General features: G+C 32.3%; 1 protein-coding gene across 1 annotated transcript in view; it reads right to left on the bottom strand.

Annotated features, from left to right (window-relative positions):
• The window catches only part of LOC126735370 (26S proteasome regulatory subunit 7), a 38,340-nt gene extending 16,713 nt beyond the window's left edge, over positions 1-21,627 (bottom strand). Inside the window, exons 1-7 of the mRNA XM_050439336.1 lie at positions 21,388-21,627; positions 21,289-21,326; positions 9,860-10,006; positions 9,138-9,304; positions 1,821-1,893; positions 1,657-1,752; positions 1,146-1,311 (exon numbers count right to left, since the gene is read on the bottom strand). Of these exons, the coding sequence (XP_050295293.1) occupies positions 1,146-1,311; positions 1,657-1,752; positions 1,821-1,893; positions 9,138-9,304; positions 9,860-10,006; positions 21,289-21,326; positions 21,388-21,460 (760 nt within the window). The 5' untranslated portion in view covers positions 21,461-21,627. The remainder of the gene's footprint in view (positions 1-1,145; positions 1,312-1,656; positions 1,753-1,820; positions 1,894-9,137; positions 9,305-9,859; positions 10,007-21,288; positions 21,327-21,387) is intronic.
• Between the last annotated feature and the right edge of the window lie 355 nt (positions 21,628-21,982).

Genomic DNA, 21,982 nt, shown 5'->3' with positions numbered 1-21,982 from the left:
ATTTGCCTTCTGTTAATTATTAACATAAGGCAAATACACGGTTCCGTACAAGAATTTGTTTGTCTCTTTGTAGTATTCAACTATAATAGACATATGGGTTGTCAAGAAGTTACGTTGTCAAAAAGTCGACACTCAAATCTATTAATGAAATACAGAGAAAATCAAAAAAGTGGCGGCATAGGATATTTTGCTATCTATTAGATGTAGCGATTGTCAATGGATATCTCATCAATAAAATTAGAGCACAAGGTTCAGCAGTGTTGTCTCATAACTATTTTAGAAGTAGTTTTTCAGTGGCTTTGGAGCTTATCAATTACCTTAAAATAACTTTATTATAAGAAAGGTCGACCAACCTCCCTGCCATGTTTCAAGATTACCATTTCTCTTGATATCAGATTCAACTCGTGCCGTCACCCTCCACTACACGGCAACTCGAGGAGATGCACTCTATGTACTGAGAAAGTAGAAACCCATTGGACCAGATGGATGTTTGTAAGGTAGAAAATACTCAAAATACTGCTTCTAAATATTAAATAATGAATGAGAGAATGTGTTTTTTTTCAGATTTAACTTTGGTCTTTGCATCAAAGGACAACAATTTTTTTTTTTAAAGAACTTCATGTAATGTAAAGATAAAATATGAAATAAAATATTTTCTTTAAAACGTCGTTAGAACTTCCACAAAACTGAATCTAAATTTTATCAAAAAGCATAATTTATTAATAATTTTTTTATAATCATTTAATCATAAAAATATGTCTAACCTATCTAAAAGAAATAAACATAAATCCGTTATAAAAGGTTAATAATGATAAAGTTAAAAAAGCTGAAATAATTTAACTTGAAAAGATGGACCACAATCTTTCAGATCTACAATCGAATAGAACTCAGCTTGCGAAAAGCAAAACGTTACCATTTTTTTTCCCTTAAAGCTTATCAAAAGTAGCAGATTGGTATTACCAGATTTCAATGTATGAATACTTATCATTCAAAAATTCAAACCATCCAAAGAAATTATATACATGTGTTAACGATGTGTGATGTGTTAATGAGAAACAACGTTAATATCTCGAGTCGATAAAAATTAATACTCATTAGATGTCATAAATTTTTGAACCTAGTTATGGAATACACTTTTAACTTACCCTCTCCGACATATTTCTGCACTAGTTCAGAACCAATAACCCTAATAAAACAAGCATCAGTTCTATTAGCGACAGCTCTGGCACAAAGTGTTTTTCCAGTTCCAGGGGGGCCAAACAGTAAAACACCCTTTGGAGGTTCAATGCCCAACTTAACAAATTTTTCTGGCTAAAATGAAATTAACAAATTAAAACCTAAAGCAAATTTGATTAAATTACGAGTATCATAATTTAACCAGGGTAACCCCCAGGCCATCTCAGCATAATCTTAAATAACAACCCAGCTTGAGATACCTTATCTGAAAGCTCTTAAAAATGCTTTTCAATGGTACCCTACAAGCTACCTTCAATTACGGGTTTTTTAGTTTATGACAAACAGCATTATTTCATTAAATTAAATGCATTTAAATTGTAAAAGTTTACCCGAGTAAAACGCGGTCTGTGTGCACTGACGTGATTACAGTTAAAAAATTTATATGTATCACTTAATGAATGATATAAGAAAGAAACTTACATGTAAAAGTGGCGTTTCTACTACTTCTCTGAGTTTTTCAATTTGTTCCTTACAACCTCCTACATCACTGTAAGTCACATCTGGTTTTTCTTCAACCTAATAGAATAAATCACCATAAGAAATAAGAGATTTAGAGTCTTGTGGCCGGAAAAACAAATATTTACCTGCATCATAGTCACCGTAGGATCAATTTTTGGCGGTAAAGGGATGTGAATCTGATATTTGTTACGATCAACTCTAAAAAAAAGATATGTATAAGGAAATTGATTAAAGTAATCTCAAAACAAACAAAAATTTCGCACTTATAATAATAATAATAAACTTTATTTTCCAACAGGTTACAAATACCCAGTCACAGGAAAATCAATTAAATATATAAATGTACAAGTACAAAGGCATGAACTGTATTAGATCCGTGCAACTAAACTATAAAAGAATTGCTGTATAAAAAAAATAGTGAGTTTGAGAAAATAATAAAAAATCAACACTAATTTAGGATAAGAATCAAGAATTAACCATAATCAAAAGAGCAAAAAAAAAGTAGAAAAACATGAAAAAAATTAGTAAATAAATGTATTCAAACTAAGAACTAAATAACCTAGCCTCCCCCACCGAACATCCCCAGGTGACTCAAAATAAGTTCCAGATTGTCATGGTGAATATCGCAAGAATCAGCAATAGTGTTAAAGTTCAGAGATTGGAGGGACATAAAGTCGGTCTCAGATTATAAATCAAAGGAGAACAACACAAAGTCTTGGTCTCAAAAAATTCTTTTATTTGTTAGAGTTCTAAGAGCATCATCAGACCTAAAAAATAATGTAAACAAAACTAAATAGAGGAGAGGAGGGGAGGACCTAACCTCAAAGTTTGTTTTTATTTTTAGTCCAATTAAAATTCGATTTTTTTGAGTAATTAGCCAGAATATTAACTAGTTTTGCGTGTATGGAGTACATAGTTTGTCTCCTTAGTGCTAGTTGTATGAGTTTGTGGACATTTTTCTGGTAAATATGACCTAAACTATAAAAAACGTGCCGAAGGTTTTATGGTTTATTCTTGCGGCCGATTTATCTAAAAATGTCTGGGAGGTGCTCTAATTGTGATCAGATTTGCACTTTCAAAGATCCACCAAAAACCCCTGGGGAGGTCTTTGGATTTCCCTGCGACTGGTGCAAAGTAGTAAAATGCAAGAAATGTGCCAATATTGGATCTAGCGAAGTTCGCGCTATTGCAGCTGTTAGTCGATTTATCCCATACATTTGCAGAGACTGTGCTCCCAAACTCAAAAGCCTGTTCGAGGTAGAGGCAAGAGTGGCATCGTTGGAGCAACAAGTGCAGGACTTAAAAGGCTTTATGGAGGGTATGAAGGCCATATGTGATGATATCAAAAGCATAAAATCTGCATTCAAGAGCTCTTTTGAGGATTTAAAATCCGAAATTACTGCAATGAAAACATCGATAACTAGCCAACAGTCAAATCCATCTTTAGATAACTCTAACATGGATACCTTTTTAACTGAAGTCAATGATAGAACTGTTCGGGCTAACAATATTATTATCTATAACTTGCCAGAATCAAGCTCCGATAGAATTCAAGATAGGATACAGGAGGACCAGCAGAAAATAACTGAACTGCTGGGGGTAATTAATAAAGAACCAGCAGTCGAGAAAGTTCTCAAGGTGATTAGATTGGGTGAGAAAAGAGGAAACAAGTCGAGACCACTTAAAGTGGTATTCTCTGACTGTAAGATTGCAAGGGATATCCCTAATAATGGGAAATAAGAAGTCAAATTTACATGCATACAAATTAAAGAATGACTTAACAGTGATGCAAAGAGAATGCATCAGGAAGGTGGTTGCAGAGCTAAACAGAAGAAAAGAAGAAGGAGAAGAGAATTTAATAATTAAATATAGAAATAATGTGCCATACATAGTAAATTCTACCTCAAACAATGTTAGAAATAATAGAAAAAACGTAAATTAGCCCCATTGCAAGTATTTTGCTATAATGTTGGTGGCCTAAGAACTAAAATTAATGAATTAATTAAAGTTGTTTTATGCTCGCACTATGATATTTTGATATTTGTTGAGAGTTGGCTCTCTGATGACTACTCCGATGCTGAACTGTCTGTAGAGTCATTTAGTCTGTTCAGATGTGATCGTTCACCTTCTTCTAGCAGCAAAAGTCGCGGAGGAGGAATTTTGATATATATCAGGGATGTTATTGATTCAAGGAAGCTTACGTTGGTGTATGATTCAGTCGAACAATTATATATATTATGTAGAATTGGTAGTATTAGCTTTATAATTGGGGGAGTTTATATTCCCCCAAATTCTGCAATTAACTTATATGAAAGTCACTGCCATACTGTTGACATTCTCAGGCAAGAATATTCAAGCTGTGATTTTTATATTTTTGGTGATTTTAATGTACCTGATTCAAGTTGGGGGAATGACAACAATGGTGTGGTGGTGACTTGTCCTTTAAACTCGGCGGGTCTAGTTTTAGACCAGCATTATGCTTGTTTGAGTTTTTATCAGAATATTACAATTCCAAATGATAGGCTTGTTTATTTAGATCTAATTTTTTCAAGCAAGCAAACTCTTGCTGCAATGGAAGCAGTTGATTGTCTTTTTGAGGGGTCATTAAATCACAAAGGGTATAATTTTGAAATTGATTTTAGTTGTGAAACTCAGTCGAATTTAAACTATGTAGTGTTTTATTATGATTTTAAAATGGGTGATTATATTGGTATTAATAATTACTTATGTGGAATTAATTGGGACTTGGTTTTAAGCTCAGCAGACATTAATATAGCAGTCTCACATTTTTATCATATACTGGATATGGCTATAGCACTTTTTGTTTCCCTAAAGAGATACAAAACTTCAAAGTTTCCTAGTTGGTTTTCAGCTGAATTAAGATATTTAGTTAGGCAAAAGAAAATTGCACACAAATGCTACAGGGTCAGTCATAATGTGGCAGATTATATTACTTTTTCAAACATTAGGGCTAGATGTAAAACTTTGACTGATATTTGTTATGATAATTATATTTCAAACTTAGACCAACTACTCTACACTAACCCTAAAAGTTTTTGGTATTACATAAACAATAAAAGATCAATTAATAAACTTCCTAATTTAATGTATTATAATGATAATGAGTTTGTTGGCTGTGAACAGACAGCTGAGGGTTTTGCCCAGTTTTTTTCAACAGTCTATAATCCTATTAATAATATAAACAATAATGGTGCTTTTATCAATCAGCAAGCAAAGTTAAATATGACCATTCCTAATCCCACCCTTTCCGTTGGGTTGATTTTTGATAAAATTACCAAGTTGCCACCCAAAGTTAGTTCAGGACCCGATGGAATTCCGAATTATTTTCTAATAAAGTGTGTATGTACTATTTCATACCCTCTTTTTATAATTTTTAAAAGATCTTTAGATTCTGCAATTTTTCCAACCTTGTGGAAACATAGTTTTGTAATGCCAATTTTTAAATCTGGCGACAATAGCAAAATCGAGAATTACAGAAGTGTTTGTATACAATCAGCCATTCCGAAGCTCCTGGACAGTCTTATCTATGATCAATTATATTTTTATTGTAAAGAGTTGTTACTTAGCGAACAACATGGATTTATTTCTGGAAAGTCTACTGTGACTAATTTGTTAGTGTTTCAGCAGAATCTGTTGAATGCCTTGGAGAGGGGATGTCAGATGGATGTAATCTACACCGACTTCTCCAAGGCGTTCGACAGAGTTGACCATAGTACTTTGGCAAAAAAATTGGATATTTTTGGATTTTCTAATCTTATGGTGAATTGGTTTGTAAATTCCCTGTCAGGGAGGACCCAGCAGGCACGAATAGGTAATGCAAGATCAAGCTATATTAATGTCACTTCAGGTGTTCCACAAGGTGGGCACTGTTCACCTTTGCTCTTTAATATTTTTGTGAATGATATTGGTGCCTGTTTTGAGAACAGTGACTTCCTTTTATTTGCTGATGATTTGAAGTTTTTTAGAAAGATTTTATCAATACTTGATCAGATTTTGTTGCAAAGTGATTTGGATAGATTGAATGAGTGGTGTGTTAACAACAATTTGTTTTTGAATGTAAGCAATTGCAATTATATAAGTTTTCTCAAGCGAACTAAAAAGGTTGTCACTTCATATAACATTCAAGGAAGTACACTTCAATATTGCAGCATAGTTAAAGATCTTGGTATCTCGTTTGATGTTCTTTTAAACTTTAATGCACACATAAACAATATTGTTCTCAAATCCTCTAAGAATCTGGGTTTTGTACTAAGGAACTGTAAAGAATTTTCTATAGAGACCTGTAAGAGGTTATACATGTCATTGGTTGTTTCATTGCTGGAATATGGCTCAGTGATATGGTCGCCCTTTTACATGAATAATTGCTTGTCCTTGGAAAGAGTTCAGAACAAATTTATTAGGTTTTGTCTCTATAAACTTCGAATAAGAATTCCGGATGATCATGTTTACGATATTGTTTTAGAAATGCTTGATATGAAGACATTGAGACAAAGACAGATATATGCAGATTTAATTTTTTTGTTTAAATTATTGAATGGTCAGATAATTTGTCCAGAACTTCTGATGACAATACAATTTAATATTCCATCTAGGAATTTAAGGCAGTATCATGTCTTTTCATTACCATTTCATAGCGCCAATTATGCATTACATGCTCCTATTGAAAGAACTCTAAGAATTGTCAATACTAGGTAGGTTGAAATTTTGGGCATTTCCTTATCTAGATTTAAGAGTCAAATAAGAGAAATTGTTTAATTTTTTTTTTTTTAGTGCAATACTGAATATTATACTTTAGTAGGGTATGTTTTTAGTATTTTTAGAATTCTGTTATATTGATTTAAGTTATAAAACTATTTTCGGTATTTTACATTTATAAGTAGGCTTTATTACTGCTTAATAGTTAGTATTTTACTGTTAAGTATGGTTAGGTTCAATTGATTTTGTATTTAATTTACTGTTGTAATGGGGTTGATCCCGTAAAATAAATAAAATAAAAAATAAAATAAAAATAAAAAATTAATAAAATTACAAAAAGACCTTACAGTAAAACGAAAAAGTATACCTCAAGAGGTTAAAAACACGCCCGACTGTGTCAAATATTCACACACACTGAACGGTAAAATATAAGTTTAAAAAACTGACGTCACAAATATATAAAAGAGAATAAAATAATAAAAAAGTAAAAAGGAACTATCGAGATTTGAACTAACAACCTTACGGCAAGACTGTTACCGTTTGCTGCGTTGACCGCTAGGCCACACCGTTCATGCGATAGCTTAAAAAGAAAGGAGGGGACTACAAGATGTTATTAAAAATGAGTCACGGCTGAAAATTGAACACGTCGTTAATGCAAGTCAAAACTGGACTCTTCTTCGCTCTTGTGATCTCTTGCTTCTCTAGAAGATCCAGCTTTTTGTCCTTCTGGCAGTCAACCACTGCCACATTATTGGGGTAGGAAAAATTATGACCTGTTGACAATAAATGATTGGCAAACGCTAATTTGGTCTCGACAGTATCGGTGTCTTTAAACTTGTTCATCAGACCAAGATGTTCTTGTATCCTTGTTGAAATTTTCCTCCCGGACTGTCCCACATAAATCGTAGGGCAATCGGCACAATGCAAACTATAAACTCCTGATTTCGAAAGCGGATCTGGCTTATCCAATGGTTTAACCAGATTTCTTTTTACGGAATTAAAAGTTTTAAAAGCGATTGAGATGTTAAAAGATTTAAAGAATTTCGCCACCCCCTGGGAAATACCTCCAAAGTAAGTTAAACATCTAAAATTTTTATTATTACGTTCCCTTTCCTCCTGATGCACAATGTGGTACGAAAGTTTGTACTTATTAAAAAACTTAAAATATAGTTTTTTGAAACTTGATAGAGGGAAGTTGGATAATATTATCCGTAGCGGATGGTTTTCTGTACACTTCAAAAGTTATTCTATTGTTGTACCTAGTCAGAAATAAATCCAAAAATGGTAAAGTCTTATTAACTTCTTTTTCCATAGGAAAAATTATGTTTCTGTGAAGAGAATTTACGAAATTCAAAAATCCCGCTAAATCATTGTCATTTCCTCTCCAGACTAGAAAAATGTCATCGACATACCTTTTGTATGTAATTATAAATTTAAAAAAAACTTACTAACCATAATTTGATTTTCTAAATGGCTCATAAATACTTCGCTTAAGAGAGGTGAAAGGCATGAGCCCATAGCCTGCTCACAAAAATTTTCCATTAAATTTAAAAAAGTTTTGTTCCAAAACCAGCGATAGGAGACATACAAGGTTGTCTATTCTATAACTAACTTAGGGAGGTTGGTGGAGTTAAGCAATTCTTCAACTAACGTTTCACATTCTGAGGCAGGTATGCTGGGAAAAAGATTTTTTACGTCCAGGGAAATTAAAATAGCATTATCGGGTATATTAATATTTTTTACAAAATTTGCAAATTCTATTGAATTTTTGATCAAATATTCATTTTGAAATCCTGTTATTGTCCTGAGAGTAGTGTTAAGCCAAGAAGACAGTCTATAGCAGGGCGAACTGACGAAAGAAACCACTGGCCTCATAGGAATACCTTCTTTATGTATTTTTGGTAAGCCGTACAGTGAGGGAGTTCTAGGGTTCATAGGGTATAAGCTGGCTTTATTGGACTTGAAGTACTCTAAAGTTATGAGGCAAAGGTCCAGACAGCGGTTAACTTTGTTAAAAAAGCTAGGAGTGTAATCTTTATTTATCATCGCCAGATAGACATTGACTTTGTGTCCCTCCAATCTCTGAATTTTTATTATTAAGAAGTCTCTTTGAGAAAAATGGACTACTTTTTTGAATAATGTTAAAGTTTTGACACAAATAGTGAATAGTACTCTAGTACAGAATGTTGGACCTGGCTGTGTCCAAGTTAAAAGCTGGACCCTGTCTAGATCCTGGGCGTAGTATCTGAAAGCAAATCCTTTGCAAAAGGGATGGGCAGTTAATTTTATGGTTAAGTAAATGAAACAAGGATATCACTAAATGCGTTTCTCTTCTCTTCGCAAGTCACCAATCAGTATATCTAGAGAGCAGCAGGTTATGGTCAAAAAACCTTGGAGTATAGACTCCATCATACTTAAATGCCAAACATTTAAGGAATCGCCGTTGGACTGATTCCAATAGATGAATGTGCTGGTTTTAAATAGGAGACCAAGTAAGGATGCTGTAGTCCAGCCTGGATCTAACAAATGCATACAGGAGAGTTTTAGCAGTATATGTATATTATACTTATATTACATATATATTTATAAAAACTAAGGCTCTAGTTTTACTTGGTATTTCTTAGTTTCAAATGGAGATCTGATGTTTAGATTTATTGATTATTCAGTAAATTAAATGCATTTCAGCTTTTGGTTAAGTAAAATTATTGGTGTTCAATCACACTTACCCAACCCTCATGCCTTCTTCAATATCAGTTGGTGCCACAGAATCGGCCAAATCCACAACAAACTTGGCAAACTGTTTTACGTTAATGATGTATTTAGGATCATCAGTATCAGCATTAATAATTTTTGTGCATCTGGCTACTTGCAGGGGCTGTTCATTTTGTAGATTCTAGAATATATTAATATAGTACAATTGTTTAGGCATAAAATTGACAATAAAATGGTAAAACGCATGCCATTAAATAAATATTAGGCAATCAAACATCTTTAAAGTGGCTAATTCAGTGGTGCATAATTCCATTTGTTGCATTCATTCTTTTTTGTATTCTTTTAAACTAAAATCTTAGTTTATTTAGTTTATTACTAAGATATTAATTTATTGTTTATACATTATTTTACAAAGAACAATAATTATATTATTATGGTATATAGGTTACAGTATAAACACACTTTTGCTCCTCATTTTGGAGAGAAATCATATATACAAATTTCTAGGTTTTTAACCAAAAAAACTATATCTTATACTATAACAGTTAAGATATTGCACATTACTTATGAATTAATATAAAGTCATATTTAGAATTTAAAGGCTAAATATTATCAAACAAGTTTAAAACAAATCTAAGAAGGTCCATATAACCTAAAATTTTGAAAGATATATGAATATTCAACCTATGAACATAAAAAAATATATTTTATTTAAGCATTTTGATTATTTACTTACTTGTTTATCTGCAGCTAAGTCCCATAAGGCAGGAGGAGCGAGTCCAGTATCAGATTCTTTAATACCAGTAAGCTCATTGACCCTCTTAATAATGGCTTGGATATCTTCTTCAACATTTTTAATACTCTTTGTATATTGCCCTTGTCCCTAAAAAGGTTTTTACTTAATAATGTTTTTGATATAGAAATTATTTAATAAATCCCTTATATTCATGATCAAAAATTAGAGTAACTTAAAAACAAACTGGTTTCAGCATTGTATGAGAAACTGTGCAGATGTGAGATTTTTATTTAAAATATGCCACGTGGTGTACATTATTCGCTGGACCTAAAACAAAAAAGTATTGATGCCTATTTATCTGGGAAAAATGCAAGTATGGATATCAACTACGTTTTGAGTTCGAAAAGACGTTGCACCAAAAACTATTAAAAATTTACGACCTTTAAGCGTGGTGGTCAACCACGAAAAACTTGGACAGACGCATTAAACGACTTAATATAAACGATCCAGAAATGTCTTCGACTCAAAGTTTAGCCGGAGTTGGTGGCGTAAACGTGTCTTGCAGGATTATTCAACGTCGATTAATAGATCTCAGATTGCCACCGAGAAAACTAGCCAAAAAACCCTTCTTATCTAAGAAAAATAGGGACGCAAGAATGTTATGTGCTAGGTTTCATCAAAACTGGACCACCCACAATTGGAAAAAGGTACATATCTATCAGACCATACCTAAACTTCATAGAAAATCTATGAGAAATAGTGGAAAAACGTGTTCATCTATCGCAAATATATAATGCTGATCAAGTTTGCAAAAATGCTTAAATTTCAGCATATGGTGTGATGATGTTATTAATATTCATTGAGTGTGATGATGAAACTTCATTGAAGAGCAACTTCTTGGACAGTGAACTGGGTCTGCATAACTTTACTATTTATAGACGGGACAGATGTTTTGAACAGAGTGATAAAACCTGAAATGGTGGAGTACTTTGATTGATGTTCACTCAAAGTCTGAATTGTTGCCTATAGCTCATGAAGAATCTGAAGCCATCTGGGTTTCCGTTTTTTTTTTTTTTTTTGTTAAAGTGAGACCAATTCTTTGTTGCTTTTACACTCCTCCCAATTCTAAACCCGAAGACTACCAACGTTTTTGTGAGACAACTGAGAGGGTGGCTGAAGGTGACAGCTCAATTTTGATTGCTGGTGATTTTAATCTACCAAAATTGTGTAATGACTCTCTTGGAATGTTTAGTAGTGGTGTTGTGGGGCCTGCAGAATCTTTATTAGAAACAATGCCATACCTTAACATGTATCTGATCAATAACATTCAAAATGCAAATGGGGTATATCTAGATCTGATTTTTAGTAACATTTATTCATTCCACAATAAAAAATATACTAAAATAGCCCTTTTAAACTCGAGAAAATTTTTAATAAAATCTTAAATTAATAAACCCTGATACACAAGGTACAAAAACTAAATCTTTCTTTAATAAAGATAAAAAATCCCCTCTCAGTATTAATTCACTATTATAAAAAAACTTTTTTCTCAAAAAATAATAAAATAAGATTTTTTTCTTTAATTCCTTTATTTAATAAAAAAATAAATAATTCTGTTTCTTATCAAGCTATATCAATTTCAATACTCTTTTTAATGTAACTAAAATGCTTACTTAGCTTTAGCTTGTTCTTCTATATTATCATTAATAATTAAACAGTAAACGCGAACATGACTTTTATAATAAACCGATTATTTTAGAATGTATTCCACTGTTATTGGAAATGGCAGGACCCTTCAAGAGGATATGATTTTGCTCGGGTATAGAGTTCCAAAAGGGGTGAGTAACATTAATTAATCAAAAAGATTACTATAAATAAAATTTAGATTGTAAATTATATCACAATTCATAATTTACCTAATAGTCATAATAGGGGAACCCCGGACCAGTGTCTAGCAAATAGGCGTAAAAGTCTCTTTTCGCTAGCCTCGGTTTCCTCGACACTATCGACCTTATTGTTGTTCCTTATTTATTATCAACTTCTGCTCTTTCACTTTACTCGCGTTAGATAGAGGTAAATAGTTGGATTGGATCAACTTCAAAACTGACTAAAATGTTACGAAAAATAACTACTAACCTTAAATTGCGGACGAAATATTATAAAAATTTACATTTTTCTATTCGGGGGAGAGCTGCTTGGACTGTCGTAGTTTGTTTTAGCAGGAGAGGAGTAGCTGGACTCCAATGGGAATACGTTGTTAAACAAGAGGGTAAACAGATGGCTTCAGAATGAACAATATAGCTGGTGCAACATTCTGTAGTGAAACTCCATATACCAGCAGGTACTGTAACTATACCAGACAACTATTGTGCTTAAAAAGACACAAAATTCGACTTGTTTTACCAGAAACTGGCATTTAAGAAGTCATCTCCACACCAACAATATTGCGGACCATAGATATTGCGGACAACCCCCCAACATTCTCTTCCCAATGACAATGGTATTGTCATTGGGAAGGAGTGTTATCAGGAGTGTTCAGCACTCATACACTCTAGGTTCAAATATCTGGGTAACACCTACAGTTTACCCAGAGACATGAAGTCTTCCAAACCAGAGTGCCTCATTGGTTTTTCCACCACTATATTCTAACCTTATCTACACTCACGTTTCCTTCTGAACAGGTAACTTTACCTACTTATCATAATTAGTAGCAATGATCCTCAGTGATTCCGCAGTAGTCTCTTGCGATTTGTCAAAAGCATTTAATTCTGCTACTCATGAGGTTCTGTTGTGAAACCTGTAACTCTATGGCTTTAGGGGGGGCATAGCGCGAGCTTGGTTTGCTTCCTAATTATAATTAAAAGAGCGGCGTCAGCGTGTGTTTTTGGTTCTCTTTATTCTGTTTTTTTTTTGTTGAGGAGAAGCCTGAGTAAATTGGGGATCTGTCTTAGGTCCAGTGCTTTTTCTTCTATATGTTAATGATCTAGCAAACCTAGATATCAGGGGAAATTTACTGTATTTGTTAAAGACATCATAACGATTTTGTGGCAATCTTAGACACAGCAAGTCTCTACATTGCAGCATTAGATTTACAGCATTTAAAGATCTGGTTTGATTTGAATCTCCGTTGTTAAATGCAGACAAAATTAAAGTTATGGGCTTTAAAGGCTCCCTGGAGAGACTCTTGGCTGAATTAACATCAAGCGAGACAGCACCAGCAGGTTCCTTGGATTGACCATAGATAAAAACCTTGCTTTTGGAGAGCATATTGTTGGTCTTGCTAAAGCGATATCTTCAGGCTGTTTTGCGGTAAGGTTAACAACTGAGGAACTTGGTGCATCGGTTGGTAAATCTGTTTCTTTTGCTTTGATTGAGTCGCGTATTAGGTATGATATCTGTTTCTGGGGAAATGCTAGCCACTGTCTTATCCAGTAAATTCTAATTCTGCAAAAACGGGCTCTTCGGTACATTTTCAGGGCAAAACCCAGAGACTTTTGTAGAACTCCGTTCATTAAAGAGAGTATTTAAATATCTATATACTGGAAGTTCATTCATGTGAATTCATGGTACGAAACACGTCAAGTAAACAACTTGCATCTACCTATTCCTACATCTATATTGACGCAGAAATCTGTCATCTATGAAGGCATAAAGGTTACCTACCACGCAACATTAAAGAGGCAACGTCAATTAATATATTTAGACAGCGACTGCTCTTAGTGGGGAAGGCATATTATTCTTTATAGGAATTTTATGAAGATTCATTTTAATTACATGTTGTATATCATGTGTATATTATATTTGGAGAGTGCTGTTTGTTTTATTATTTATAGGTAAAGGAAGTACTTTTAATAGTTATATGAACAAGAATTTATTATTTTAAACAAATAAAGCACATCCTGACTTTGACTTTAATACTTATGGACTAATAACAATTGGTACCTATAGCATCAACTTACGACATCTAAACTCGTAGTAAAGTAGACACATTTACTTTTGTAATGGTTTAACTAGGTTTCAAAGTATAAGGGTATTTAAAGACCTTAACTAAATCGCCAAGAGTATACAGACATAGATCTGTCTTGAAGTATTAAGTGGAATTATGGATCTGCAAAAGTTCAGAGAGAGAGAGGAAAATTCGTCTTGGGGTTTTAGAAATAGAAATAATTCGTGAGCACCTCCTCACTTAGCTAACTATAACTCAACTACGTACTTCCAATTAATAACCAAGGGTCTGGAGAGAGAGCACCCATCTTGGGATATTAGGAATTATGGACCTGAACTTAATCACTAAAAGTCTTTGGTATTAGATGTAATGAGGATAAATCCGTGAACAACTTCTTACCTCGACCGCGACTACGACTCGATTGTGTATCCCGCATCTCCTGATCACCAAGAGAGAGACCCATCTTAGAGTTTAAGGGATATTAAGAAATAGGGATCGTTTGTGAACAACTTTTTATGACCGCAACGCAACTTACACACGGCGACAATAACTCAACTCGACCATATTCATATAAACTCAATACTAGTAACATCGCGACAAAGGTGAAGCTAAGAAAGCGAGACAGGTATATTAGAGGACCAAGCTATAACGCATAAGTCTATTTCATAGTAGAATTTGGCGATCTGCGCATGATTAAAAATTCTTACTGTTGCTTGGCCAAAGCTTGAACGATATTAGGTTTGTTCCAAGCAACCAGGGGCCGTATTTTTGAAACCATTCGACTTTGATTCGCATACGAAATTAGAGGATTTCGCACGAAAAATCGATCGTAACAATAGTAATGATACCCAATCATGCTCAAAAGATCTTTTAGTTAAATGTGATCGACATCATCCTGCATTGGTGATTTCTATCAAGTTAAACAATTTTGAATCTCTTGATTATTGTGACGAAATAGACGATATCAAGAATGCAGATTATGCAGGTCTTAACAGCTACCTTCCTAATATGGATTGGGATAGTTTATTCTCATCTGATGTTAACACTAATGTGGACTGTTTGTATAATGCATTGTGCAATGCTCTCACCTATTTTGTACCTATTATAAAAATTAACAATAAATTGAAGTTTCCAATATGGTTCAGAGCAGAACTGAAATGAAATGGCTTGCAAAAAAGATTGGCACATGCAAAGTATAAGCAGTCTGAAGCCGTTGAAGACTATGAAATGTTCAGTAAACTTAAAGCAATCTGTAAAAATCAGGCCGATAGTACTACTCAAACTATATTGAGCAAACCCAATCTTCTATTTCCAGTAACCCTAAATATTTCTGGAAATATATAAGAGATAAAACACAAAATAACAGTATTCCATCTACTGTGAAATTTTTAGGTGCAATGAGTGAAAATGGCCATGAAATAGCATCTTTATTTGCACAATATATTTCTTCAGTCTACTCTCCTGACGATTTTAATGTTCAAGAATTTATGCAGCCTGATATTGCATGTTCTTTTGATATTAATGAAATGCATGTACAAATATCTGAAGTCTTTGAAAAGTTAACCAATGTCAATGTTAATAAGAGCCCTGGGCCTGACTGTATTCCAAGTGGTTGTCTTTTGGCCTGGTTGAAGTCATATCTGTCTGGAAGAACACAGATTGTAAAGATAAATAACTTTTATTCTAGTCCTTTTCCAGTGACTTCTGGGGTTCATCAGGGTGCCCATCTTGCCCCTTTTTTATTTAACCTTTTTATTAATGATGTTGTTCATTGTTTTGATTGTTGTAATGTGTTACTTTTTGCTGATGTTAAGATTTTTAAAATTATAGACAGTAACTTGGAACATCATGAACTTTGTTCTGATCTTCACAAATTTGGATTATGGTGCAAAAATATGGTCCTAAATGCTAAAAAATGCAAATATATTCAATTTATCAGGAGTTTTAGTCCATCATTCCATCAGTACCATCTAATGGGTTCACTTATTGAGAAGGTATCAGAGACATGTGATCTTGAGGTGCTTTTTGATTGCAGTGTAACTTTTTCAAAAAATATTGATACCTGTGTAATAAGGCTTACAAAATGTTGGGTTTTATTAAGAGGCACACACATGATTTCAGCAGTATTGATTCCATCAAACTTCGAACGTCGAATTCAATGTATGGTCACCTTATTATGCTAAATATATGTGTCTAGAAAAAAGTTCAACATAAATTCATAAGATACATTGCTTACAAGCTTAATATTCCTTGTATTGATATTAATTAAAAATGAAATATATAGATTGCTGAACATTTAAAAGTTAGAGACTCGACATAAAAACTGTGATATTGTCACAACACATAAGATTCTTAACAATGTAATATAGTCTCCTGAGTTGTTGTGTCAGCTTAATTTAAATGTTCCTCCTACTACAGTGCTTAGACAGACTAGATTATTCTACCTTGAATGACATCATACACTGTATGGTGAAAACTGTGCAATGGATAGAATGATGATTAACTGAAATAGTGTCAGTATAGAATTGTTTTATTGTTCTCTGAGTTCACTTCAACGAGTTTTAAAATCTGCTTAAGTGCAATATAATTTTATATCTTGACTTTGCTTCAAGTGTTCTCTTTTGTCTCAAATGTCCTCTTTTCTATTGTAGTTACTCTGTTTTAAACCATTGTTGTCCTTATATTTTATTTGATTTTATTGATGTTACCTGTTATCTGTTTTTTATGCTACATATATGATAGTCCAAATACTTCAAGTGCTTTATTGCGATATAAAATTTTATTTCATTGAATATTTTTTATACTCATATTTATTTTGTAAATTGGTTAAGTACCATAATAAATTGAATTGAATTTGTTTGAGGAAGTCCGTTTATCGTTGAATTCCATAGATGAGGACCTAATAAACAATCTGGATACAGTGAAGTCATTAGGAACAATGGGTACTGGATAAAATATTGATTTTTGTAGTTCTGTGTACAGGTCTAATTTTCTCAGAAAAAAATTAACCATTTATGAAATATAAAATTACCATTATATGCTACTTAAACATAATGATTTAGAAAGTTCGTCTAATTTTGTCTGAAACTGTAACAAGTTTTTGATGTATAGTTTTTTTGTAGGTTGGCAGAATCATTAGATTATTGCCCATTTTAAATCTAGTTACATAATCATGCTTAGCATGCTACATTAATTCACTGCTCTTTCCAGTAAAAGAACATAAAATTGCTAAATATTGGAATATTATAAATATTTTATTGATGACATAATAGATCAGTAGGGTATTGTCTAACTTTCCTCTATATTATAATACTCTTTTGTATGTATGTAATACTCTTTTTTTTTCGTAGTGATTGGCATATTAAGATTTATTTTTTTTAACTTTGTAAATAAGAAGCTTGAAAAATCTCCATACAACAAAGCATCTTTTCATTTGAACCATGACTATGTTCAAGACTACTGTATCATCAGCATATGATATATGTAATTATTCCTTTAAGGACTAGTTTTGTAAGACAATTAATGTAAAGATTAAACAAAAGTCAAATCAAATCAAATTTATTCAATGAAATATTCAATCAAATAATCAAACAAATAACATTTGACAATTTAGGCCACTTAAATAAGTTAGTGCACCTAGATTACAAAAAATCTGTATGTGCAAAAGTCAAAGAAAGGTTAAATTAGTTTCTTATGATACAATAGAGTGAAATAATTAATTTAGGCTTCAAACTGCATATATTTATTAAAAATAAACAGATATGCCAGATTATTCAAAAGCATAGAGATTGAGAATTACATTAGTTCAAGGTATGTTTTATAGTTGTTGTAGATGAGAGGCTTACATTTTTTGGCAAATGCATCATATTTAGTGACATTTTTCATGTCAATTGACAAGGAATTGTATACTTTAGGAGCTAAGCTTGTAAGAAATCTTTGGTTACCATCCTTTCTATAAAAAGGAACAATCAAATTCTGGTTGGATTCTTGCCTAGTTTGGTATATATGATCAATTTTTGTTTGTAAGTCCTTGTTATTGTACAGAAAGAGACAAATGTTATGTTATAAAAGTATAGCATTCTAATGTTAAGTATATAATCATCATAAAGCTGTGCCGTAGGAAATCATTTTTCCTTCTGAAATATAACTTTTAAAATATAATTTTGTACTATATTCAGAGGATCAAGGGAGTTTAAGTACAGACCACCTCACACAATAATAATATACTGTAAAATAGGCTCAACTAAAGCTACATCTATAATACATCTATAAGATGGATATAAGTAGTTTTTTGTTCATAAACTTACATAACTCATAAAACCTGAAAACTAGCCTTCTCACTTTAACAACCAAATTATCAACATGATTAGTCCATTTCAAATTTTTATCATCTATGACACCTAGATATTTAATGTAGTTAACTTCATTAATTTTAAATCCTGTTCTTATAAGCTGTAAAAAGTTGAAATTAGGTCTGTTGACATCAGTAAAAGAAAATGCTATGTATTTCAATTTAACAGTATTAAGGGTTAATTTGTTAAAGTCTAGCCAGTCCTTTACCATTTCAATACCCAGTCCTGCTTTACTTTTGACCCCTTCCTGTGACTATCATTCTGAAATACCAAAACTGTTACACCTGCATATGATATAATTAGGCCTTGTTTTTCTTTGCATCAATATATATGATAAAATAATACATGCCCAGCCCTGTGGGATGCCTAAATGGATTGTTTGATAGTCACCCTGGACATTATTTATTACCTGTTGTGTTCTGACAGTCAAACAGCTGTGAAAAACTTCCAACACAGTACCCCTCACTCTGTAGTGCTAAAGCACTTTGAGCAGTTTTTATGAGGCACTGTGTCAAAGCCTTGGCAAGATTAAAAAATCACCCACGCATTTCTTGTCTCTGTCCAGGTCAGATTTGACAGAGTCAATAAGTCTTAATATAGCTTGACCTCTTTGAAAAGTCTAAACTTGTTTTTATTTAAAAGTTTATTTGTAATAACAAAAATTGTATAGACTGTCCTTAAGACATGTCTCAAACAATTTGGTTAAAGTACTAATCAGACTTATTGGTCGAAAATTGCCAATATCAGTTTTATTATCACTATTTGTTTTTATGAACTGGCTTTAAAAACATGTTTTGAGTGACACCACAATTTTCAAAGCTGCTGCCCTATGTTTGTAAAATAATCAGGGGTTTTTTAAGGTTTTTTACTATCATTTAGTATCTAAATGTTACTGCTTTTGTTTTAATTTGTGTTTGTGGCTTTCACTGATTAGGTTATACATTTTTTTCATGTTATTTTTGTTATGATTAATATTTTCACTATAATATCTGGCCTAAGCTTCATTTATAATCCTTTTTAGATTATTTCTATATGTTTTATATGTTTGAATAAGTAGGTTATTGTTCCTATTTTTTAATAAGTATTTATTTAAATAGTCAGTGTTTTATGGAAGTTATAATGGCATTTGTGATCAAGGGTTTGATTTTAACAAGCTTTTTAATTTTTGTTGTTCTGCAATTGTCAAATATTTCAAGTCGAAATAATATTTTCACTTATCACTGCTATACTATTCACTATGGACTGCTTTTATCTTCTAGGAAAGGAATAAATTATCATTGCCTATAATTTGAAACATATGATCTGCTAAGAGTTTTATGATTTTATCCTTTTGACAGAAAATTATTTGTTTTAAGCAAAATACAAAGCAGTGCTCAGCTTGTAACTCAGTTTGTAATAGTTTTTTAGGACTGAATAAATAAAAACTAAAAAAATATTGTTTTTGCTTTATTAGTAGTTTTTCTCGATGAAGTTTTTCTAAAAAGCCAAGAAAAAAAAGACAATTTTGTCCAGATTTTCCTTAGGGTTTGTCCTAGATAACAGTGGCGGATTTGCTGGTGAGGCAAGAGAGGCGACGCCTCACCTTGCATATAGAAAAAAAATACGGTATTAAATTTTGTAGCATTTGTTAAAAAAATAAAAATCATCATAATATAAAATCTTTTAAAAATTAATTTCGATAAGATAGTATAGTATATTAATCCGGTTGAAGCAACAATGGACACAACCATAAAATCTATAACCAACGTCTAAATCCTATAGTCAGTTTACAACTTTATAAACGTGCTTTTTGAGCTTTACCCGTCCATACAATTACAAAATAAAAAATAACCGTTGATTGAATATTTGGGGAAAATTGGGTTAGAAGAGATGGACCAATTCAATGGTTGGCTCCCCTGACTTAAATCCAATAGATTTTTATTTATGGGGACGCCTTAAAAGTCTGGTTTAGGCTAGTCCCATACAAACAATAGAAGAGTTTAGAAATAAAATTGTAAATGCTTGCGAAGAAGTGAGAAATAGACCTTGAATTTTAGCTCGAGTGCGTCGTTAAATGATTCGTCGAGTGAGAAGGTGTACAGAAATGTTTTCCAAGGCCTCTATGATTTTTTTACCAAAAATGAATAAACCAATTTTTCCAGTGGCATGCAATAAAATGGTATTTTTTTTTGTCGAAAACACGAGAGATACGAAAAAAATACAAAAGGAGAAAAAGTTGTATTTTTAAATGCTTAATCAAACAACAAAAATTAAAGTTGAAAAAAGGCAGTGGTGTACATTATTTTACCAATAATATTTGCTAAGATGTCCCCGGGACGCCACTGTACCTTAATTGCAATTTTAATCTAATTAGAGCTAAATTAGCCTCTTAATACAACAAGTAATACTGCCAAATTTCAAAAGAATCGAGTGAATATTTTTTTTAAATTAATAAAAAAAATTATATTTAAAAAAAAAATATCACCCTGTATCTTGAAAACTGTGCATTTCCAGACCCATGTTTATAGAAACTTTTTCTCATATTTTTTTACAAGGAATCACCCATTCAAAAATCTTTGTTTATTTTTCGAACACCCTGTATAGGTCTGGTATAGAGGTTAATTTCTTCTTTGTTTTTGCATGTATTATTTACATTATAATAATAAATAACTGTTATACAAGTTGTTTTATTCAGAACTTTAATTCTTTAAAATGCTTTGTTTCAACTTAAATCAAGGTAAATAGTGCATAATATTTGTTTTTGCCAAAAAACTAATAAAAGTTTTCTTGGAATTACATTATCTTAAAAATAGCGGTTTACTAGGGCCTTATTCTGCAATAAGGAGTTAAAATATTTAAATAATTAGATTTAAATTGAAGGCTTAATATGTTTGGTCGTTTTATAATACCTGTTGGACCCTAACAGGTATTGTTGTTTTTAAGTAATAGAACTTAAACATATATTATAATTGAAGTTGAAAAAGTAGTCCATATTATAACTCCATAAGAAAGTATATTATAATTACTTTCTGGGTTTCACCTCACATACCAAAACCCTCCAGATCCGCCACTGCTAGATAGACAAGTTTTGATAGGGTAACCCTATTAACATTCTATATTAAATTTATATTAATAATTGGCAAGAGACTTACATAGGTTTTTAGTAGGGCAATATCACCTTCATCTAAAGCTATAATAGAAAAAATATATTAGATATAGTATGTATATACAAAAATTTTAAGGTTACCTACATTTGATATCTTTTTCTTCTTGTTCTGGCTCAGCTTTGACTTTACGCATATCATCTCCCAGATGGTCAGGCATTTTTTCGCTTCTAGTATCTAGTTTCAAACCGGAAAATTAATAAATTGTCGTAAATATAAGCCGAGAACCCTTTTTTAAATTGAATAGTGAAACTAATGTACTGACAAAACAAGAATGATTACAAGCAGTTTTTAAGATTCTTCTTCTTTTATTCTTTTTCAGTCGTTCTGGGCTATAACATGAAAGGTGTCTGCCGGTGATGACACTTTCTGAGTAAAAAAATGATAGGCCCTAGATACACGTGTATTCTCATCCGCCATATTGATCCAGGCGACGTGGAGAGCGTGTAACAGCAACACGGTCTGCGGTGGGCAAAGTCGCTCTGCGAATTTCGCAATTTTTTAAGGAAATTTTTTATTGCTTGTTTTTTTGTGAACGATAAATCTTTTATGCTTCTTGCTAATTGAGTTTGATCTGGGGTCAAATAAAACTCAGGTTTTTGATTTTCATACTGCCGATATATCGGCCTGTATCAGGCCATCTTCAGGGCCCTACAATGGATGTAATTAGTGCTTATATAAA

This window comes from Anthonomus grandis, chromosome 4 (assembly GCF_022605725.1).
Source record: "Anthonomus grandis grandis chromosome 4, icAntGran1.3, whole genome shotgun sequence".
Taxonomy (NCBI): Eukaryota; Metazoa; Arthropoda; class Insecta; order Coleoptera; family Curculionidae; genus Anthonomus; species Anthonomus grandis.
The sequence above is the reverse complement of the archived record's forward strand: the minus strand, read 5'-3'. Positions and strand labels throughout refer to the sequence as shown.